The sequence below is a fragment of the Gobio gobio genome (genome assembly GCF_949357685.1).
Source record: "Gobio gobio genome assembly, chromosome: 11".
NCBI lineage: Eukaryota > Metazoa > Chordata > Actinopteri > Cypriniformes > Gobionidae > Gobio > Gobio gobio.
In genome coordinates, this window is record NC_137104.1 from 8,400,677 (window position 1) to 8,425,857 (window position 25,181).

General features: G+C 37.8%; 1 protein-coding gene across 1 annotated transcript; it reads right to left on the bottom strand.

Moving 5' to 3' along the window:
- Window positions 1–427: 427 nt before the first annotated feature.
- Window positions 428–22,299, bottom strand: ago2 (argonaute RISC catalytic component 2). Its single transcript, XM_079830221.1, has 20 exons — window positions 22,172–22,299; window positions 20,562–20,600; window positions 17,734–17,914; window positions 17,526–17,646; window positions 17,173–17,354; window positions 16,919–17,055; window positions 16,696–16,830; window positions 16,524–16,611; window positions 16,251–16,398; window positions 16,033–16,152; window positions 15,823–15,945; window positions 15,589–15,722; window positions 13,027–13,211; window positions 12,775–12,934; window positions 11,398–11,488; window positions 11,023–11,217; window positions 10,799–10,933; window positions 10,351–10,452; window positions 9,933–10,132; window positions 428–8,087 (listed from the first exon to the last, which is right to left on the bottom strand). Exons 1-20 carry the CDS (start codon window positions 22,194–22,196, stop codon window positions 7,979–7,981), a joined length of 2,610 nt encoding a protein of 869 aa, XP_079686347.1. The 5' UTR covers window positions 22,197–22,299; the 3' UTR covers window positions 428–7,978.
- Window positions 22,300–25,181: the final 2,882 nt, after the last annotated feature.

Consider the following 25,181-nt stretch of genomic DNA (forward strand, 5'->3'; position numbering starts at 1 on the left):
GATTTTTTCTTTTGATGTTTAAGGGAGCAAGACAAGAGTTTAAGTTGTGACACCATGGCTCTTTTTTTTTTTTTTTTACAGATATACAAGGATTGTCGTAAAAAACCCTTACTTATTTGAGCTAAACAGTACAATATAAAGCTTAGTTTAAGAGTGTAGTCTGAGAAGAAACGGAAAACACCAACTTTGGCCTCAGGCAACATTGTTTTTGGGTTTGCAAGAATCCACACAATCTGCATTTACTTACAGATGGTTGTTTGGCGATCTAGAAAAACATAAGTGTAGAGGGATTTTTTCCCCCCAACATTATCTCAGCAAATAGGAATGGCAAAAACCTGGCAAAAGCAGCAGGAAGATCCAGACATCAGCGGAGGCCAGCATGTCCAAAAACATCAAACATTAAAACACAAGACACACCAGTCAGAGGAAATTAAGTTTATTAAATGATGCAATACACAGTCAAGCGAAAGTGAGCTATATTAAATGATACGTTTTCACATTATGTTTTAGCAGGGTTTACAGCATATCTTGGTTTGTAATCTTACTCGTTTAAAAAAAAAAAAAAAAAAAAGCTCACACGTTACATTATCAAGAAACAACAACAAGGAGCTTAGCAGTGAATGCAAACACATGAATCAGAAATTAAAGACTTCACCATGACAGGAATGACAGCAAATTTAATTTGGCATGTTATAAAAGGAGCAAACACAAGGTTAAATGAAAGAAATTGCTGATGTGAGAGGGAGGTTGACGCCACACGGCAGGGCAAGAAAGCCTTCGGATGGAAACTTTGGTCGCTCGGCTCTTCCATGACTTAACATAGGACGTGGTTTTCAAATAAAAAGTCAAATAAATGAAACATTAAACTAGAGTGTCCCAGAAATAATCGTTTGTAATACACTGAGAACTTAAAAAAAGGATGATTGTCAATTAACAGAGTACTATTTAGGGGTAGGAGGGGAGAAAAAGAGAAAAAGGACACTCCTACATTCTCAGGAGGTAGTTTTAATGGCAAAAACGTATGGCCTGATCTGTAGTGATTTGCATGTTGTAATTAATAGTGCATATTTTAAGGCCAGGTATTCTTCATTATGATCTATCCATAAATGCAGTTCTAAGGCTACATTAAGACACAGGTGAGGGGATTGGGGACGAGAGGCAATAGCAGATACAGCCCTTAAATGGCAATACCTGAGTCAACTGTAACTTTTGACTGCAAGACGTCGCCACGTATCCAATAGTCATGTCAACTGAGCAATGCTATATAGCTAGAGGCTTGGTGATATTGAATCATGCCAGTGAATACAATTATTGTGCATCACTGGTAATCTCTTAAATAGCGGCTCTGGTATAAATCACGTAATTCAGAAGGTGCTTGAACGGCACGTGGGCGTCAAACCTCCCTATAGGGGAAATTGTTTGAAGAAAAAAAAAAATGAGGTTCACAAAAGAACAATAAATGAAGTTTATGCAGCATTTATCAGGCTTATGAGGTACTTCACATCTATACACTTTTTCGAAAACACCAACAAGTCATTATGGTTCCTTAGAATTCCTATTGTAGCAGAAAATACCTCGTCTTAAATAGTCTTAGTCTGTGAGCCCAATTACAACAGGGCATCCTTTAAAACTGCTTAGAAAGTGCAAAATACAAATACTGATCATTCTATGCAGCATTCACTCAAGGTTGCATGATAAATGTACAAATTATTCAATGTGGAGCCGAGTATCAAATTAAAAAGGATAGTCCCTCAATCAGGGGCGGGAGAGATTTTTTTTTGTTTGTTGAAAAGGCACACATACACGAGAAAAAACACACTGGACGTTTTTAAGCTCACCAAAGAAAAAACAAGAAACTCGATTGATTTCCATACAACCTTTTGTACCTTTATATTCATCCCTCAAGAAACTCAAATGCCAGTGTATTTCGGATGCTTAACATCCTTAATCAGAGTCCTTAAAGAGAGAAAAACTGAATTCCCTTCATAAAATATAGCAAGGAAAATACGCATCGACGACAATGAACGGCACGCTTGCTTGCTTGCTTGCATGTCCAATGCTTAAATACAAATAGCTTAAATCGCAGACTCGCCGTGGGACTTTCATCAAACGGATCAGGATTCAATGAGTGCGAGATATCTTTATTGCAATACCGGATAGAAATCAAGTTGTAGAATCAAGTATAATCCTAGCACTCCAAAGACAGTAAAGCTCAACGATGATTAGATTGCCATTTGACACAGGTCGACAAGCTGCTTCATAGGAAAATCCTGTCAGTTTCTCCCGAACGTACACTAGACACAGAGCAGTGGTCATTGGACGCTTCTTGTCAAGTATGGTATCCATAATATGGCACAATGCTAGTGATGGACATGGGGATGACACTGCCACACACCTGACCAACTCAACTCAGTCGAGATCCAGACAGACCACCGTGTTTTGGCAATAATCTTGACCTGAACTCTCTCCCTAGCCATTAGTTCCAGCTCCAACTCAGTGATTTCAATGAAGTCCTCTAAAAGCGGATGAGTATTTATCACTACATTTTAAAAAGGGAAACTTTCAGATCATATTTATTTTGGTCCCCTGCAAAATTTGTTACATGCTGAAACATCCCTCATGTTGATCCACCATACAAATTTTTAAAAAAGTAAAACAAAGCTAAACACTTAATACACAGTATAGGCTTGTGTTGTTTGGTCACAATTATTGTTCTTTGTCATGAGCACATATACATATATGTATAAGGGATATTTTTAAATGTTAGCACCTGACACTATTGAGGTAGTTTTTAAAAGTTGGTTTAAAAAGCCAGGTCATGATGAAGCTCTCAATTATTCCAATAAATCAGTCTCAAGACCCTACTTTAATTATTATACATGCATGCTCGTATTTGAATAAATAACATATTAGCATGTAATGAACTAATGGAAGTGTGCTCTTTTTAACAGAATACTTTGAAATCTCTTATCCCTCACAACAAGCTTCAATTTTGGTCATTTTAGACTAGTGTTAAAACTAGTTTAGAACTTAGATGGGGGGGGGGTCCACTTGTATGCCATCATGCCCCAATAAAATCAACAAGCTGAATGGCAATGACCTGTAATGAATCCAAGTAGAGTTTTAGTTTGTGCACACAATGAACTGAGGCTCAGCATGTACCACTGTCATGATTATGGGACCATCACAGAGTCAAAACAGTGAATTTGGCTTATTGGGTTGATGTACAAACATGGGTATTATGGCATGTCTCCAAACCCTTTGGTTGGAAATTCTGGCAAGCAGTACACGCCAAAAAAAACTGCCTTATGTACACTTTTTACAGTACAGCACCACAAACGTCAGCGATACATGGATCTTTGTGCCAGTGCGTATTCTGAATCAACTGCCTAAACCAGGGGGTCTCCAAACTCAGCGGTCCTGCACAGTTTGGCTCAAACCCCAAATAAACACACCTGAACCAGCTAATCAGTGTCTTACAAGGCCCTAGTTAGACACTGATTAGCATGTTCAGGTGTGTTTAATTGGGGTTGGGGCTAAACTCTGCCGGACAGTGGCCCTCCAGGACCAAGTTTGGAGACCCCTGGCCTAAACGTTGCCACTCCATATCTGTTAATCTAGTACATCACAACCATGAATGGTGAGATAGTTCAAAATATGCATGAATAAAAGCCCAACGATTCAATGCTGCTTTAAATGTGCATGCATAAAAAAAAAACTAGAGCAAACCGATGAAAGTAATGGATGTTGTTTACCAGTATGCAGGTGTATGAAGTACATTCAAACTGTTCGTTTGTATCTTTATGGTTTTAGCAAGTCACAAGGTAGCATCTTTGAAACTTGCCACCTTAGGAATTTAAAAAGCAATGACTACAGTAATAAAAACTACCACGGTGTGTAAAGAGAGGCTTACATTTCTGCTTAAAAACACTAGTGCAAAGTTCTAATGCAAATACATTAGCAATATATCTCTATAGGTTAAAAGACCACCTCGGATCATTAAGCTGGGGGGGGCTCTATTCTTTTGAGGAGACTTTTTTTGTGTCTTAAATTCAAATCTTAAAAGTTGTTAGGGCACAAACTAAGCTAATTAAACCATAACATGTAAAAACGAAGAGGCATGTGGACACAGTAACCCCACACGAGCTGGAAAGATACTTCGCCAAGCAATATACAAGCTTCACTCAAGCAGCAAAAGACGATACTCTAGAAACGATGAAGCAAGAGACATCCGTTAAATGTCAATGTCATAGCATTGGTAGATAATTCAAAGCTTCCAGGGTAATTGAGGCACCATTTTAAATTTGTAGTTATTAACACTGTATGAGCCTCTGAAAATCCAAAAACGGAGATGCTGCAGCATTGATTAACGCGATGGCCTCTACAAAACCAGCAGTGTACTTCATTCCTCCTTGGCCTCGATTACATTTGCATTCACGATATTTGAACGGAATTATTTGTATCAAACATTTGCATCAGATTCCTTATGTCCTCATTTTAAAAAAGTCAGTTGTATAGTGAACAGCGGAAATGAAAACGAAAACAAATGGGACTTCACTCAAAGTCCCTAACTCAATTTGGTGTGCCTGACAGATTTTACAAACAATGAAAAATCCAACAATTTGACCCCCATATATAAAAACAGTGGCTGCCCAGAATGGAAATGAGTTGTTGCATAGTGTAAGAACTCAAGACCTTCTCCTCACGTCTGTCAACTATTAATAGATTAATGCCAATGAACAAAGAAACAAGGCCAAGACTAGTCTAAAATTGATGGTTCTTCTCTAACCTTACAATCTGTCCACCAGCATGCAAATTAGTAACACCTCTTCTGATATAGTGCAAAAACATCTCATATTTCATATTTGAGAAATTGCATATGTTGTAGACCTTTGACTAAGGTGCTGATTTTTAAAAAGGTTCAAATACTAAACTCAGTAACTTCTGCAAACATCTAACTAAAGCAGGTCATGAGGACGAAAAGAATGGTTTCTACCAACAAAAAAAAAAATCAGATTGTCCAGAGAAAATCTAAGTAGTAGTTTGAGCAATGATTTCACCTCATATTTCTGATGCTAAATGATAAATACTATTATTCAAACAAAGTTAAGAAAAACATGGAAGCTACGTGACACACATTCAAATGAGTACATGGATAAAGCGACAATGCGCTGTCACTGAGAAAAAAAAGGACAGAAAAATGATACAACTGGAATTCACACTATATATTTATGAACATTTTTATAGCTTATGCCATGCATTTAAAGCATCAAGCCATTTATTCACTGAAAAGCATATAATATTCTTTTGGATTCATGTCTGACTGTGGATCAATCTGAAACTTGCAGCACTCAACTGTAGTTTTGAATACATAGCTTAACTACCATAACAAAACAATAGCAATGCTAAATAATCTAGGCAGCAGGCATGGCCTCTGAACAAATATGAATAGATTTTCTGCGACATCTACCACTTTCACTTTCAGAGGGACGAAAAAGACGACGTTCCCCACTCATGCAATTATGAGGAAATGACCAGTGCGGTAATGTTACCATAATACAAGTAACAGGTAACAAGAGGTAGGACATCTAGTCATTTCCACACAACTGCATCCAGATAACGCACTTGTGATCCAGATAACCACCGGAACCAGGGGTCCGCGTCCACTGCTCTTCAAAGTGCATCTACTTTCACGAGTTACGAGACCAGCGCCAAACAATATCATAACTCTAGTCAAGTATTTGAAGATAAATTAAAATGCCCCTTGTACACAGTCTGTTGGGTTTAGAAAAAGTTTCAGGGTCAAATGTCAGATTTCACCAGATCGAAAACCAAACATACCCATTAAGCTCTCTGACCAGTCACTGATTCTTGTTTAACAGGTGAAGTTAAACAAGATATAAAAAAAACTGGTAGTCTCGATCGAGAATAAAATCTAGCACCTACAATTATAATGTCCTGTTGTGCTTCAGTTATGGTAGGACATTAACTACAAGTACATATGTAATCTTGTTCGGCTAACAGGAATAATTGAGAGCCATATAAAGAACATCCAATTGTTGATAATAAAAATAGAGTATTTTGTAAGCTAATACTGCTACAGTGGGTACGGGGTTTGCACTATTTACACTACTAAAAGTACCCAGCATGAAAACGACTACATTACAAATGTTCTAAATTCATAATTCATATACACAAACATACCACTAAAATCTCTTGGTTAAGAATGCATAGTTAGAAAAGGATGGTTAAAAAAACCCAAGAATTTCAAGTTAAAATTGAAACATTATTTCGGGGAAGTGATCTTACAGTTAATAAACTAACAAGACTCGATAGATCAATCACTACACACATCATGATATGCTTTAGAAGGCATAAAGACTGTTTACATGAAAACAGTTCACCGACACATATACAATGTATTGCGCTTCAATTTGAACTAAGTCTGGATCAATTCGCACTAAATAAATGTTCCTATTCGGTTAAACGACAAAAAGCGATAAAAAGCTAAATGACCACTCGCCAACCCTGTGACTCTACAAAAGGGTTCTTCAAAAAAAAAATATCTCAAAGAAAAGGATCGGAAAAATATTCATGGAAATGGTTATAAGCTAGACATTTAAAAACAAAACAAAAAACTAAGGTGCGTTCGAAATTTGTATGAAATTTTCACTGACCTTGTGTCTCTGTGAACAATGCAATTGATATCTGTATTAATATGAAGTCTCGATTGCCTGTAAAGTTAACTGGAGTACGATGACGGCGTTTAAACCTAGTCAGTCAAACTTCACCGTTGGAAACAGCACACAGAACCAAACAAACCACAGGGCTCCAGATTCCCCAAATACTCAGCACAAAACCTTTCGACGTGGGGAATATTTGACAACGTCACAATGAAAATTTCAGAATAGGTGCTTAAAGTGAAATGCGATCTAATTTTGATGTGAAAGAAATGTAACTCCTACACCCACCCACCAAAACCTTAGGTTGTTACAATCACATCGGACAAATCAGAGAAATTCTCACGGCAGCAGAATTTAAAGTACATACAAGATAATCTCAATCTAAATGCTTGGAGTCCCAAAATATTAGTACTTTACAGGACAATTATCAAAGCTATTTCTGCACCGAGAACCCTGTCACAGGTAAACGGAGGGCGTCACTGATGAGAACCAGCCTCAAATGAGCGGCAGAGCGCCAGAAAACTGATTGTCAGAACAATTCCTACATTCTCACTTCCAAATGCGCTCTTGATTCTGCAAATTTTCTGACACAAGCACATGATAGCACTTGGTTAATCATGTCATTGGCAGACACGGACAGGTACAGTAGGTTGACTGAGTCCTGGACTAAACAATAAAATGACACCATGATAAAAAAAAAGAAAAAAAGAAGTCATATTAGCACAAATAAATGAAACAAAACAGGATAAGTACTTTTGTCCTGAAGTCCTCTTCTGGTCAGTGCACTTGCTTTTGCTGATAAATAATTTAGCTGTGGAAACTGCATCCCCACAACCCCTTAACCTGATCGGTGTTGTCCTAAACTAACCCGAATTCATTGGTTTGATGAGTTTGTAAAAACTACTGTTCAACAGTCTCCATCACCAGCCTTGGCAATAGTATTGAATCAAGCCCATCCGGATGCAAAATGTAACTTTCAGTGTAAAAATAGTCTGAATTTTTGGATTGACTATGTAAACATGTTAACCTCTAATCTGACATGCACATGTACAACAGATACACAACCATGCCCACCAAACTAAAAGATAAATTAATAAGTTACAGTTCTAAAAATCATGGATATTTAAGATGTTTGGAAATTGACTACATGGGCAATGGGAAACCTAACAGCATGGCGATTCTTGTTTTTTTCCCCCGTTTGAAGGTCTCATTATACAAATGAGGCAAACACATAAAAACACACATACACACACACCGTGCTGTTTTCAGGATGTGGGGCTTGTTTCTGGCTATGTTCAGGCGAAGTACATGGTGCGCAGTGTGTCCTGGTGGATCTGCACAGCTTTGGCCAGGGCTTGCTGGTCTCTGCCGTTACTCTGACCTGATGTGTGACTGCCTTCAGCACTGCCAGGAAACAGATACAACACACATAAATCAGACCTTGTGCGGATGTATAATGAATGCACCGCTACGGTGATTTCCCTCAATTATTTATACACAGATCAGTCGCATCAAGTTGGAAACATTATGAAGTTTTTCTTTAGCATACTGTATGGAGCAGAGACTATAGGTATAAGAGGTACATCAAAAAAGGCTATCATCGCAATCAGATAACTTGTCTTTTTTTCTCCCATAAATCATTATTAATATTGGTTGCCTTTTACGTCTCTCTGTGGGAGTTGTGACTAAACCTCCAAACTGCATTGGATCCTCCAACTGCCAGTCAAACCTCTTAACTCCACAGGTTGTTTGAATAAATAGTGTTTTCTGTACTGAAGTTGACATTTTAAATAAAATGCGACCTTCATTACAAGAGGATTAGTTAAAACATTTCAAAATGCATCTGCAGACTATTTTTCCAGTCATGAATAATTAAGGATTTCTTAAAAATACTGTGCAAAAATCTTCTCTCATTCTCATGAAACCAATCTTGTGTCTCGTTTTGTGAGCTAAGCGTCTTGTCACACACATATACATATATATATATACACATATACATATATATATATATATATATATATTTGGGATGCCACAATTCTCAATATAATATTGAACCGTTCGGCCTGTGAATGGCGGTTTTTCGGTTTTGCATTTAATTAAGTATTTTTCTACAAATTCTATCATTTGCCTCCATCCCAATATACTGAACAATGCGACATACATTCACATCACACGTTAGTGGTAGAGGTATACTCAGGGAACACTATAGTAATTCACAATCACGAAAGTTCATTATTTGCATGCGTTTTCAAGCCTTGCCGGCGTGTGCGCGGTTTTAACATGAGCTTTTCCGAGCGCGCGCACTAAACGCTTGTCAAACACGTGATTACTGGACTAAGTCGTCTTACTGCGCTAATACTGTCAAATACACACAAGGTTTACATAAACACAGTCGGTTATGTCTAAAGTGAAAGTAAAATCGGCGCATGTCTGTATTAGATGCATGCAGGTCTTTAATTGACAGCAGCGCAGCCTAGTGAACATGCTGTCCTTAAAGGGACAGTTCACCTCTAAAATGATGTCATTATTAACTCACTCTAATATTGTTCCAAACCTGTATTCATTTATCATTTTTGAGTGAACTATCCATTTAATGTTAATACAACAACAAAAGACAAAGAGAAAATCACTCACTGCTCTTGACTGAAAAACTTTAATACAGTAGCTTTAATAAGAATCAATGTATATTTTATAGTGAAGTCTATGTAGTGTTTTATTTTTACATTTATTCATTCAATTTCATACTTAAATGCTGTACAGCTCTGAGCTGCCGGTGTAAATCTTTATATATATATTTTATATTATACAATACACTAGGAATGTGTACATGGGTTTTTTTTTTTAAAGTAAAGTTTTAAGTTTAAGTAAGGTTTTTCAATTATTTTAAGAAAAATAAAGAAAGAGTATTGCAATTAAAAAATAGTATTTTTTTCTCCTTAACCTCTTGCTGTTCCTGTCGCTTAAGAATAGAATAGCAAAAAACTGATGTGACAAGCCATCAGAACCGAACCGAAAACCGTGGTTAAAAACCGAGGTATGTATTGAACCGTGGACTAACTGTATTGCTGCATCCCTAATAAATATAAATATAAGTCTAATGTTTTATGTTTTTGAGGAGTGGAGAAGAGTTTCTTCAAGCATTTGTCATTGAGTCATAGCCAATACGGTCTTAAATTAGTATAGTTATTACTCTGAAATAAACCACGCCATTCATTCCATCAATGGTAGTAATACTCCTCCCATCAGTACCTGTCATGTTCTTTGTCAACCAAGTGGTAACGGGCACGGAATGCCACCAGGTGGGCGTAATAGGCTGGTGCAGGAATGGAGACAGAGCGGGTGCAGCGCACGTAGGTGTGGCACAGCTGGTATGTGAGGACCTGCAGCTCATCAGAGGTGAAATGGTTGTCATCCCACAGCACGTGATAGTGGGATGGCCTGCTGGTTCCCTGTGGAGATTCAGAAATTATGCAAATGACTGAACTCTCACACTCTTAGACAAGTATAATGTTCACCAACACTAAAGCTAATTAAACTCCACTCTTTAAAGAGCCCGATAACTAGAAATAAAGCATTCATAAGCATTTAATTGTATAAGAAGTCTATACATTTGAGGAATCTTGATCTCACTCTTAAATGACATTCGATTTAAAATATTCAATTGTACCTGAATTCCGGCATGACTGCAAAGATAAAAGTCAAACTCCGATGGGTGAGTTATTTTGGTGTCAACTGTGGTGCCAGCAGGGATGTTGCCACTCTTTCCAACCTTAAATACAAACAGCCAATTTGAAAGGCAAATAAAAAAAACATTAAACAATAAAAAGGCTAATAGGTTTTGCTCTGTTTTACAAAGAAAATTTGTTCAAGGACATGTACTTGTAGAGCAAATTCTTGAAAAATATTCACCATTTTTTTTTTTTAATAGAATATATTATTATGCCCTTTGTGCACATTGTTATTTATTTATTGATGGTTTTATGTATAGCTATTGTTTGTTACTCTATGTGGCCCCTCGAGGACAAAGTGTTGAATGAATGAATGATTTATATATACTTTTATATATAATCATTTGAATACTTTCAATGAAGGGAGTTGTCTGTGCAATAACCAACCCGTTCATTCCTGTCCATGCAGAAGAGCCTGGTGTGGTGTCTCTTCTGCACTACTACAAAGGTGATTCCTGGTTGATAGTCTTTCTCCAGCTTAATGCAGGCCTCACGGATAGCCAGCAGTTCATGCTGTAGAACCTGCACGGGCAAAATAGGACGATGAAGATTAAATGTAATGTGTCTGCACACTTATCAAGTGATGGCAACAGTGTAGGCCTGCAGCTTACCTGGTTGAACTGGCCCTCCGAGATGCCATCTCTGTAGTAGATTATGCGCGTTGGTTTAAAGCGTGTGGATTTGTAGAACTGGATGAGCAGCTCTCTCACCATGGTGGCCAGATCTTGAATGATGTCCTGACGGTGCTGTTGCACCCGCACTGTGGCACAGTATCGGCTTGGGTGGGCGTCCATACTACCAACAACCTTCATGTCATCAAAAAAAAAAAAAAAAAGCCTTTTTAGAGACTTTTGAGGCTATATGATCTGGTTTAAAATTGTGTACTAGAAGCCGATATTGGTCACACTTGTGATATTCGTGCTACTTGGCACTCAGTAATGAGTATAAATCAGCCATTTTAAGGCTGTCAGATTTGTCAGGCTTACAGCAGCAATTGAGGGTTTCTTGCCATCTCCAGCTGGTGGATGAGTCACATCTGCACCCAGAAAGATGACTGGCTGCTGAAACACCAAGGGCCTAAAGACCAAAACAAGTGATAAAGTAGTGCAGAATAGTTCAGTGATAGATGTATTTTCTACCCAATTTAAAGCGAAAGTTCATCCAAAAATGGTAATTTTCTCACCCTCATGTCATTCCAAACCCATAAGATTTTCAGGTCATGAGGAGTTCATAAAATCAATCTTGTGAAGAGGTAAAATCATTTTATATGTTCCAAAAAAAGTCATTAAAGAGTTGTAAAATCAATCCATATGAATCGAGTGGTTTAATCCAAGTCTTGTGAAGAGAGATGATCATTTTATATGATGAACAATTTAAATTGAGCTTTTATTTCCATACAAGTACACATACACAGAAGCTTGTTAGTGCATCATGGGCTAAAATAAGCCTCATTGGCTCTCGCACATCACGCACGCCTGTTTGAGCTACCATGTTTACCAAATGTGATGTGCTCTATATAGGTGTCCATCCACTGCTTGGATTTAAATAAAAACCTAAATTAAAGGACAACTCCGGTGAAACATGAACCTAGGGGTAATTAACACATGGTTATCGAGTAGATCGTTCTCTGGGATGCGTTTTCATGAAAATCGAATGTAAAGAGTTTTATCTCTAAAAACAGATTAGCTTATAACACTAGTAAATGGGGGACAGAATAAGTAAAATTAAATCGCTAGTTAATACCACTAACAAGGCTCAAAATAGTCTCACACTAACACGGTAGCATAATGAAGGTCCCTACATGCAAACCGAAGCATTGAGAACTTTGTAAGTGTACAAACAGTTTAAGAAGATACTTTATAAAGACAGAACATTACGCGTATACAGACAAGAGCCATCTTGGAAAACAGAGATAAAACTCTTTATCAAGATTTTCATGAAAACGCATCCCAGAGAACGATCTACTCGGTAACTGTGTTAATTACCCCTAGGTTAATTTTTCACCGGAGTTGTCCTTTAAATCTCTTCATCATATAAAGTGATCATATTTCTTCACAAGACTTGGACTAAACCACTTCATTCATATGGATTCGTTTTACAACAATTTAGTGACTTTTTGTGGATCTTCCCTCTTCAGAAACCACCCAAGTTTCATTAAAAAATATCTTACTTTGTTTTTCGAAGATTAACCAAGTTAATGGTTTGGAACAACATGAGGGTGAGTACAGTTTCATTTTTGGGTGATCCATTCCTTTAAGTTTCATGGGAAAGCAACCAAGGACTTAACGGACAATCAGACAAAGACTCAGAGGAGTGCCTTAAGCGTTCTACATGTCAAAAGCTTTTTGAAAAGCTGCCCTCACCTGCCCTGTGGAAGAAGAATGTTGTTGACTCCACCCAGTTTGACATTAATCTTGAGGCAGAGGTTGGAAAGGGTCTGAGGTGTGGTCTTCTGTACATTCTTCACCTGGACACACTGCGTGGCCATGCCAAGAACAGTGTCTCCAACACGCTTCACCTCAGCTATGAGAATTACAGTGTTTAGATTGTTACAACCTAAATTATAAAAAAAAACACTGCAAACAAAAACACTGAAGAAACAGGAGTTAAATTACCATAAACAGGGGTCTTCCCGGGTAGGATAACCACCACCAACTGTAAGCCTTGGTAAGTGTACTTGAGGTGTTTGAACATGGGCTCCACACTGTCTGCTCCCTGGGCATATTTGCAAAAACACGGCTGGCCCTGAATGGGCATCCCAGCATCACGTGAGATTTTACGAAGCTGGTCAGTGAACGCCCTAGAGAAAACAAGCAAAGGATTAGACTAAAGCCTTTTTCACTCCACTGTCAGAGACGATATTTAAAGGCCCCCCCACTTCTGCTATGACAAACCTACTCATTTTCAAACTTTATTTACAGAAACTAAAAAAATAAAAAATAAAATAAAATAAAAAAACACTAAAAATAATTTTTAATACAAAATAATTTAATTCCACAATCCTAATAACTCAATGTTGTTCAAAGTTTGTAATTTAAGGCTTTTTAAAAGGCCTTTTTTTTTTTTTTAACCCACAAATTGCGATATCTATAATTATAGAACTTGACCATATATACACACACACACACACCGATCAGGCATAACTTTACGACAGGGGTGTCCAAACGTTTTTAAAAGGGGGCCAGATTCGAGATATATATATATATATATATATATTATATATATATATAAATATAATGATATAAAACGTTTTGTTTCTTGGAAACATGACAGATTTGACAAAAGCTTGAGCTGACAGTAGAGTAGCTTGAGATAGGACACGTATGTAAATTGAATACAAAATATCTGTGAAACTTTCAACAACCTGAAATTTAAATATTATATAATATAACTATATTCCGATTGGATTAGCTCAGTGTTTCTCCTGATGTGCACGTTAGTGTTGTTGATTAAGTCAGTGCTGTTTGAACTGGCTTTAAACTAAATTAAATCAGAGAGATGTGCAGTACCGGAGACCTTTACAGCGAACTCAAACACTTCTCACTGGCTGTAGAGGTCATTTGATCAGACTCAGCTTGCGAGTTGCGCTGTTTCTTTCCACTTTTGGCGTGTTAATGTTTCCCTGGCCTAAAATCTAGTACTGCCATCTTGTGTTGACATTGTGAAACTGCGCAATTTGTAAATTATTCGTGGCTGACCACATAATACATTTTAATAGACAGGCTACAGGCCGTTTGAAATTCATCCTCAGGCCGCATTTGGCCCACGGGCCGGACTTTGGACAACCCTGCTTTAAGATAACCTAATATTGGGTTGTTCCCCCTTTTGCTGCCAAAACTGCCCTGGTCTGTAGAGGCATGGACTCCACTAGACCCCTCAAGGTGTGCTGTGGTATCTGGCATCAAGATGTTAGCAGCAGATCCTTTAAGTCCCCTAAGTTGTTAGGTGGGGCCTCCATGGATCAGACTTGTTTGTTCAGCACATCCCACAGATGCTCGATTGGATAGAGATCTGGGGAATTTGGAGGCTAAGTACACACCTCAAATTCATTGTTGTGCTCCTCAAACCATTCCTGAACCATTTTTGTTTCGTGGCAGGACACCTTATCCAGCTGAAAGAGCCACAGCCACCAGGGAATACTGTTTCCATGAAAGAGTGTACATGGTCTTCAACAATGCTTAGGTAGGTGGTGCATGTCAAAGTAACATCCACATGGATGGTAGGACAAGGTTTCCCAGCAGAACACTGCCCAAAGCATCACTGCCTCCGCCGGCTTGCCTTCTTCTCATAGTGCATCCTGGTGCCATGTGTTCTTCAGGTAAGCCACGCACCTGGCCATCCACGTGATGTAAAAGAATGTGATTGATCAGACCAGGCCACCTTCTTCCATTGCTCGTGGTCCAGTTCTGATGCTCACGTTCCCACTGTTGGCGCTTTCGGCAGAGGACAGGGGTCAGCATGGGCACCCTGACTGGTCTGCGGCTATGCCGCCCCATACACAACAAACTGTGATGCTCTGTGTATTCTGAAACCTTTCTATCAGAACCAACATTAACTTCTTGAGCAATTTGAGCTCCAGTAGCTCGTCTGTTTGATCAGACCACACGGGCCAGCCTTCGCACCCCACGTGCATCAATGAGCCTTGGCCGCCCAAGACCGGTTGGTCGCCAGTTCTCCACGGTTCCTTCCTTGGACCACTTTCGATAGAGACTGACCACTGCAGACCGGGAACACCTAACAAGAGCTGCAGTTTTGGAGATGCTCTGACCCAGTCATCTAGCCATCACAATCTGGCCCTTGTCAAACTCACTCAAATCCTTACACTTGCCCATTTATTCTTATTCTAAAACATCAACTTTGAGGACAAAATGTTCACTTGCTGCCAAATATATCCCACCCACTAACAGGTGCCGTGATGGAGATAATCAGTGTTATTCACTTCACCTGTCATAATGTTATGCCTGATCGGTGTACATGTGTGTGCCTTTGCCAAATCGCATACAGTTTCATTTTGATTAATCGTGCAGCCCTAGCTTACATTAAACCTTATTTTGTTTTAAAATAATTTAGTCATCTTGCTGCACCTTTGGAAGTGCACCGAGTCCCTCTGGTTGAGAACCACTGATTTAAGGGTCTGCAATTAAATCAAATGCAAAACTCAGCTCAAGCTGACTTACTTCAGAAGGAGTTCTGTACACTGCCTCTGCGGGGCAAAGCAGGCGATCGCCCACACTTTAATCTCAATCCCAGTGTGGAACTGCTTGTTCCTCATGTCCCACACACCCTGGACTGGGGTTGCTATTGCTTTGTTCTGAAACAGCCAGAGAGACATGACCAAATAAGGCATACATTCAACCAAAAAGTCAGCAGAAAAAAAATGTCAGGTTTAGTTGACCAGAAGAGGTTCCTACCCTTCCACCATAGAGAATCGAAGGTGCCTGAAGGACCCGACCATTGACCTCAGTCATCTCGTCTCTTACCATGACTCCAAACTCACGCACATAAGGATCGGTGTTAAAGTTGGCACTTCTCATCTGTCACAAAGAAATTAAATATCTCATGAGGTGTGAATGAGATTTAGGAGACTGCAAAAAAAACTGCTGAGTTTGCAGATCACATACCAGTTTGCTGATCTCATCCTGACGGTCAGGCGCAGACCTGGCTGTGGCACGTATCATAGTGGAGGTCTGATTGTCTGTCAGTTTCTTGATGCATCTCTGTCCGGCTACTATGTTACAGACCTGGATTTAAAAAAAAAAAAAAGTATAATGACATTCAGAGAAAGAATTCAGAAAGAAGGGGAGGGGGAAAGCAAGCGCAAGATGTCGTCTTGACCAACCTCCAGTGGAAGGTAGGTGTGTTTCTGCTCCTGACCAACTTGTAAACATGGGAGATGTGGGTATCGCAGCACCAGTTTGTATTTATCCTTGAAGTACTGTGCGACAGTGCATTCAATGGTCTGACCATTCTCTTGTTGCAAGGGAAACCTGGAGACAAGCAAAGTATCGACCTTTAACACAGCATCATCTCAATGAAGAATATAAATGTAATGGCGTTCATACAGAAAGAGCCATGTTTTTTTTTTTAATTGTGCAAATGTGAGAGATCTTACGTTTGATGGCTTGCTGGTCTCCTAGTCACATTACACACCCTGTATTTCCTCTTCATCTGTCCACAGTGAGTTATTTCAACCTTAAGACCTGTGAAACAAGTCCAAAGTTCAGATTAATCACACAAATTAATTCCATAAAAAGTCAGTATCACCAATCACTGTATTAAATTACCTTTGATCTCCTTGGTAAACTTCACTCTCTGGGAATCTGTTAAGGGCTTCTGTTGCTCTTCGATGCTTTTAAAATCCAAAACCTCACACATGAACTCAATCACGGGCTGAGCTTTGTAAAATGCAGTGGCGGACACTAAAAACACATTTTACAGAAACGTTAGCAGAAGAAAAGTGCAAAAACATTTTTAAAAATCCAACGGCTGATGTCGGCGCACACTCACCATCAATGTTGAGCATCATCTTCCAGAGGGACGGTCGAACAGACTGATGGAAACCAAACCAAACTTCTCTTCCTCCACCGAGGGGGTTGGAGCAGCCCTCAGACGGAGTGAAGAACGAACGTCCAACTGGGGTGTACCTGTAGACAACATTACATGTTAAAACAGCCGTGTGCATGTGCAGAAGGATGAAGCATGAGGTTCCCTCTCTAATGGGGATATGTGGAACACAGAGTCAATATAATGTAGTCATTAACCTCATAGAGGGCAAATGTCTCATGACAACGTCCAGAGCCTGAATGGTCTCAAAGGGGATGTTTGGTAGCCGTCCAGACAGTGCTTCATGTAGAGCTTGCAGACTCACACAGGACACCCACTTTATAGCTACTTTAAAGCTCCTGTCTTTTCCTTCCCCTGGAATTGTGACCTCCAGCTCCACCTAAAAGAGCAGTTTGGGACATCATTATGCTGTGACACTCCATTAGATATAAAAAGACCTCAATGTAGCATTTTGAGAAGGTACAGCGTAAGAATATAACATTTGGTAAGGGTCTTTCAGTTCAGTATGCATATGTATAGAACAGAGTACAGAGACTTTAATAGTGCATACTTTGTCTCTTCCAATGGGTAAAGGCATGGCAGTGTAGAGATTCTTCCTTCCATCATACACAGGCTTTCGATCTCCAAAGATCTGCGTCTTAAAGTGCTGGACCATGTGCTCAACAATTTCACTACAAAAACAACAAAACAAATACATACAAATGTCCTTCCAAAACAAACAAAGAGTTCAAATTTCAAGTTTCAGTTGAAGATTTTACCGGTTAACTCTCCGTGGGCATTTCTCAGGCTTGATGTCTATGTCATAATGGTACACCTCCAACTTGGGTATTTCCATTTCAAAGAAGTTGGCCTGAAGCTTGATTGTCCTACCCATTGTGCCAAAGTCTGGCCTTTGAGGTGGTTTGAAGACATACTCTGGCACTGGAGGAGACACTGGAGCTGTGGGACACGTACACAAACAGGTTTTTTCAAAGTATTAAAAGGGGAACAAAACAAGAAAATTAGGGAGAAATGTATATTTTACAAACACTAGACTTTTTCCATGCACTTTAAGCAATAAATTATATAATGCTAAAGCATTTTCTACATTAAACAGAAAAAAAGCATATAGCTTCTTTCACATTTTGTACAAATTAAACATTTAGTTACCAAGATTTCACTTTATCGATTTTTTTACCGGCCAATTTCAAACTAGTAATGTCCATTTTTAGTCCAGTGAGCAACTTTATCCCATTAATTAGTCCCGCACAAACATTTAGGTAAGACTATTAGAGCTCTACTGTGACAAACTCAAGCACCCCGCCTTATATAACAGCTTTATTTTCATATAGGCCTATAAAAACTGGCCAACTTTAGTTTGAAATGCAAGTCACATGCTATTAACTTCTTGTTTGTTTAACTGTATTGAAAAGCAATGTCATACTCAATCTGTTGTACTGATGTGAATGTGATATTGTTTAAAGGGATAGTTCACCCAAAAATGAAAATTCTGTAATTTACTCACCCTCATGTTATTTCAAACCCCTAAGACTTTCGTTCATCTTCGAAACAAAAATGAAGATATTTGAATGAAATCCGACTTTGACAGCTATGCAACTACCATTGACGCTTCAAAAAAAATTAATAAAGGAGATCGTAAAACTAATCCACATGAATTGAGCGGTTTAATCTAAATTTTCTGAAGAGACTCAATCAATTAATATGATAAACAGATTTAATTTAGCCTTTTATTCACATAAAAACATTCAACTCATTCACTGAGGTAAATGGAAGCTCAAGCGTGTTCGCTTGACGTGCCAATGAGGTTCATTCTCATGTTACACAACGTTTGAGCTTCAGCAAGAACCAATGAGGTTCATTCTTGTGTGACGCAGCACGTTTGAGCTTCCTCAAGAACCAATGAGGTTCATTCTTGTGTGACGCAGCACGTTTGAGCTTCAGCAAGAACCAATAAGGTTAGATCTCACACGTCAAACAAATCAATGTTTATATAAATGAATGAGGTATTTATATAGCGCATTAATATATACTACTGTACACCCAAAGCGCTTTACAACCATGTTAGGGGTCTCTCCTCAACCACACACCAGCTATGGGTGGAGAGGAGAGAGAGTGACAGAGCCAAATCAATGGATGGGGATTATTAGGAGGCCATGATTGGTAAAGGCCAATGGAGGGAATTTGGCCAGGACACCGGGTTTACACCACTACTCTTTACGAGAAGTGCCATGGGATTTTTAATGACCACAGAGAGTCAGGACCTCGGTTTAACGTCTCATCCTAAGGACGGAATGTGAATGTGTGAACAAAAGCCTAAATTCAATCTGTTGTTCATCAAATAAAGCGATCGCGTCTCTTCAGGGAATTTGGACTAAACCACTCAATTCATATAGATTAGTTTTATGATCTCTTCATAAACTTTTTTTTTCTTCTTCCATTTTTTGGGTGAACTAACCCTTTAAGTAATAAACCTAATTTAGAACAATAGTAACTAACCTAATTTAAAATGCTAAGCAATACTCAAGTGTTTAGAGAATTAGGCTGCGTTCACACTGCAGGGCTTAATCCTCAATTCCGATTTTTTTGAAAAAATGTGATTTTTTTGCAAGGCCGTTCACATTTCCAATTAAATGCGACCTTTTGTGATCTCCTGTGTGAACGTGAAATGACCCAGAAGTGACCCGCATGCGCAGAAGAGTACTCAACGGTCAACGATGTCACTTGTTGTTTACGGAAGTAGCCAAATATGGGTGTCAGCATTGGAGTTCGTTTAGCTTTATTAAAGTTATTTTCGCAACGGAGCCAGCACCATTACAACCTTCTCATGTTAAGAAGAAAATTAAAAAAGAGGAGGAGAGCAAGGTTTTTGGCCATGGCGTTTTGTGGAGCAGTGGTAGCAACGTCGGTACAGAGAAACGTGTGTGTGCGGAGTCGCAGCCAGGAGTGGTGGGATACTGATGTGAGTGGCTTTACTGATACAGAATTCGTCAGTAACTTTAGATTGACCAGATCCACCTTCAATTATGTTTGTGAGCGCCTTCAACTAACTTTGTCACGGGAAGAGACACGTCTGCGGCGGCCCATAACAGTGCAGAAACGCGTTGGAGTTGGAGTGTATTGGCTAGCAACAGGTGCGTACTTCTTCTTTTATTGGCGGTTAGCAACTATTTCTTGTGCATTACCGCCACCACTGGACTGGAGTAAGGAACGTTTGTCGCGTATCAACGACGTGCGGGTCGGATACATGTGACCTGGCAGTCCAGACTGAAGACGCATTTCAAAAGATCGGATATGTATCGGATTTGGACCACATACCCAAGTGGCCTGGGTCGCATTTGAAAAGTTCGGATCTGTGTCGTTCAGACTGTCATGAAAAGATCAGATACAGGTCGCATAAGGGCAAAAAAATCGGAATTGGGTCGTTTCAGCCTGCAGTGTGAACGCAGCCTTAGTCTTAAAACAAAGCTCTTAACAGTAAATTAAGTTTCAAGACAACCATTCCTTTACACACTTCAAGGCAACTTGGTAAACATAGTGAACATGTTTGCTAGGCTTTCAACTGGCCAGCTTAGTCTGGGCTGCTTACCAGAAACATCTGACCCTGGGGACTGACACAGCTCAGCAGCTATAAAAGACATAATAACAGGTTTATTTCAAACAAATAAAAGACATAACAGGTTTATTTCAAACAAAACTCTACATTGGTGATGATGTGCAGAAACATGTGTAAAACAATGAAAATGCAGCCATTTCACTTGCAAACAGGTTTGCAACTACGCCACATTACAATTTGATTATAAGATCAAAATAAAGCTACATCAGATTTAGTTGATTACAAATGTCTAGCTTACAATAAAATTGGGTCACACAGTTAGTTCATTTGGGGAAAAACAGGTCATGGTTAATGCAACAATGTTAAACATGTGAAACTCAAAAAAACTTTTGATGTACAAGGAGGTTGTGGGTATCTGAAGTCATCGGCTGACAGATTCACTGAAGTGTCTTATCAACCCTAAAAACACAACACAGCAGGAAGATACTAGGAGCGTGAACCCATCCCACTGGGCAACAGGCCTTTTACCTCCTTATCACCAATGCCACACAAGCAACTCAACAACCTGCCAAACTCTCCCACAAACACACCTCTTTTCAAAGGCTTTTATCTACATCACCATTTCAGATGCTTCACACATATCGGAGTCTAAAACATACAATAAAACAAAAAAAGCGGCAACACTTTACAATAAGGTCAAATTTGTTAACTAGCTACCGATAAACAATATCTTCTTTCAGCATTTATTAATAAAAATGTAATTGCTTCCTATGTTAGTTCACAGTGTAATATTAACAAATTCAACCATTGATTCAAAAGGACTATATTAGCACTACTAAATTAACTTAAACTAAAAATAGTAAATGCTGTAGAAGCAATGTTTATGGTTGGTTTAACTAACTTTTAGATAAATTGTACCTTATTGTAAAGTGTTACCAACCGGTTTGAATACGTTTATGACCAAAAACAATCTGTAATTTTAACGCCTCGTTCTTAAAATGTGTCAAATGCAGTTTATGCATCAACACGTTTTACTGACATGTATAAAACAGTAAAATAACATTTCCTAAACTCCAATAATAATTCTAGTAGACAACTTTGCAAGTTAGCTAAACATCTCGATTGTTCAAATACATTACAAAACGACAGGAAACATTTGGAAGTGGAATAGTTAACTGTGTATCGACTAGAACTTGAGTTAGTAACTTTCAGTACCTGGTTAGCTGGAAAGTCAAACTGGTGCCAAACAACCACCGTTCAAACGTCTAAAATCCACATAAAACAACTAGACTGAGGCCTATAAACTACTTCACTGTATCCAAATCTACAATAGTTACAACGTACACCATATCGAGGTTTTAAGTTTGACGTAGATATCATGTAAACCAGCTGCTGTAAATTCAAAACCCAGCAGGTCAACCAGCTTAGCTAGCAGGCTAACAATAACAATGGGCCTACAAAACAAAACCTCGACAGAGATGGAAAACAAGACTTCAGTACTATAAGCTAAAACATAATCTGAACATCGAAGTCGTGCACAACCGAACGCCACTAAACCACATATTTTATTATGACCAAAAACGCTACACTTATTCAGCTAGCATCTCGTCGCTAGCATGCTCGCTAATCATAATAATACTCACCACCAGCTGCTCCAATGGGATACATTTTAAACGCTTTCTGCACCGAAATTCAATCGCAGGCCGACACTTTTTGCTCTTCTGATGCCAGGTAACACATGCGGTAACGGGAAAGCTGAATTTTATTTTAAAACAGCATCGATATAGAGGAGAAAACTGCGATTAATGAGCGCGCTGAGTTAGTGGAGCACGAGAGCTCTGAGTGGCCCCATCCCATCCCCCCATCACAGCACGAGCGCCTATTTACCCGACACACACACACACACACGCTCAGGGAACACACACACTTATCTATGCGAGAGGTATCTGGCGACGCTTTTGCGTTTTATTGTACGTCTGTTTATTCAAATTCCCCAATAGTAGTAACATTCAATACATTTAACTTAACGTCTAAATAATACTGGCGCTCGTGTTACGTCATTTCCGGGATTGTATGGAGAGGATTTGAAAAATGATTTCATTTGAAAGTTGTTCAAAATAACATGTTAGTAATTATACTTGATCAGAATGTATGGATATTGATGAAAAATGCTCATTTTGTTCAGATCAGCCAGAAAATCCTGGGAATATTTATGTTCAACAGAAATCTGGTGATAATTGTGAATTAACATCCAAAGAAGTTATTATATATTTTGAATAAAAAATGTATGTTAATTTCGTGATGAATCTTATGGTTTATTTTGTTAATTTCATATTCATAAAGGTGAAATAAATAATTATAAACCTTGTTTGAAGGTAATTAGCTATGTTATATAAGTAATTATACTTTATCAAAATGTATGGATATTGATGAAAAAATGCTCATTTTGTTCAGATCAGCCAGAAAATGCTGGGTAAATTTATGTTCAACAGAAATCTGGTGATAATTGCGAATTAACATCCAAAGAAGTTATTATATATTTTGAATCAAGAATGTATGTTCATTTCGTGATGAATCTTATGGTTTATTTGGTTAATTTCGTATTCATAAAGGTGAAAGAAATAATTATAAACCTTGTTTGAAGGTAATTAGCTTTAGTATATTAATTATACTTCATCAAAATGTATGGATATTGATGAAAAATGCTCATTTTGTTCAGATGAGCCAGAAAATTCTGGGAATATTTATGTTCAACAGAAATCTGGTTATAATTGTGAATTAACATAAAAATATATTATATATTTGGAAATCTGTTAATTTCATAATGAATATTATGGTTTATTTGGTTAATTTCATATTCATAAAAATAAAATAAATAATGATAAACCTTGTTTGAAGGCCTATGGCTGATTTTCATTTGTTTATTGAGTCTCTCACAAAATGTAGATACAATTTTATTCACTAAAGAGTTTAAGTTACTTGAACATTTTATTTGTAGGCTATGTTGTCTTCTTTCTTTAATTACTAGTTATTGTTTTATTTGTTTATTATCTTTACTTCTATTTAAATCAATATTATTTTGTATATATATGGCCTATTTTCCCCTCTCTTTTTTGTCTTGTTGGATGTCTTGTTATAGTTGTAATATTTTTTAATGTCCTTAATGTCTAATAAAAACAATAAAAAAAAATTATTTAACAGCAAATTAATGTACACATTTTTGGTTATATTTATTTTGTTTTGTTTATTTTTATAAATAAATATAACAAAATAAATAAAACCTATTTTTTAACATTCATATTTGCAGCTGAATCATTTTACTAATTATTTTTTATTATCTTTACTTCTATTTAAATCAATATCATTTTGTATATATGGCCTATTTTCCCCTTTCTTTTTTCATGTATTGTAAACCCAAATTGTGTCTTGTTGGATGTCGTTATAGTTGTAAATGTTTTTTTTTTTTAATGTCCTTAATGTCTAATAAAAACAATGAATGTACAAATTTGTGGTTATATTTATTGTGTTAATAAAATAAATAAAAACCTATTTTTTAACATTCATATATGCAGCTGAATCATTTTTAAAATATATTTAATCTGTGTTATTTTGTTATATTTATTTTATATGTTTTTGAGTTATTTCTCATATTTACCTCAAAATGTGTGTATTTTTTGACCCAGAGGGTGAATGTTTTTATCATTTGATTATTCAAGCATGTGTTTGAACAACTGTATTACCTAGTTTAATTCGATTAATTTGCTTTTGTTTGAAACATACGTACTCCTTTCACAAAAAAATGTGTTCATAATTTTTTGGACAAACATAATTCATTAGATTGTTTGGTTTATGCCTATATAGGAGTTTAAATGTGTGATCAGTCTTACCTAAATCTTAACCTAATCACTAATGTATTACTAGACTGTCAATTTTTCATTTGTAACACATGTTTATGAGTAGTCAACACCGGCATTAATGCACTGGTGGCCTGCATTGTCTTCTTTGAGAAGGATAGCAGATGAAGGAAACATCGAGTAGCCTACTACGATGACTTATATTACTTATCTCCACTTGGTGGCACCATTTCACCACTATTGCTGACTACCTTAGTCGCTGTGAATGCCTGCTAGCTAATTGCTCTTCATTAAGGTTTAGGAACAATAATAGTACAAATGAGCAAAATTGTTTTTCAATGATGTAGGCTATCATAAAATGCATTGGTGCCATAAACAAACCTCAAGCACCCGCGGCAGACACAGACGCGCGTCCATAGGCCATTTAATTCAGTGTTTAGTGACATACTACTGTAAATCTGAAAAATATGACACGTTTTGATGTGAAACAAAGATGCAAATGAATATGTAGATTAGGACGAAACATCAATAGGGCAGGATTTAGTCAGAACAGCAAAACAAACAAACAAAAAATGGCGTTGAGCCGTCTGAAAATATATAATTATACAAAACAATATCTGGATATTTAATAGTTCCAAACAAATTTAAGGAATCAGACATTCCTGCTGGTGAGAGGTTGATTTGCATGGAATAGATCAAAAAGCGTTATGCCCGGTGAGCGACTTATCAAATAATAATCAATTTCCCTTTCCATTTGCCTGTAAACATACCATAAATACCTCTATTAAGTTTTTTTGTT

Excerpts from the sequence above, each read along its gene's own strand:
- ago2 (XM_079830221.1), bottom strand. The coding sequence starts at position 22,196 with ATGTATCCCATTGGAGCAGCTGGTG. Across the intron at positions 20,601-22,171 it reads TCCCATTGGAGCAGCTGGTG|CTGCTGAGCTGTGTCAGTCC; the intron begins GTGAGTATTATT and ends TGTCTTTTATAG. Across the intron at positions 15,723-15,822 it reads CGATTCTCTATGGTGGAAGG|AACAAAGCAATAGCAACCCC; the intron begins GTAGGAACCTCT and ends TGGCTGTTTCAG.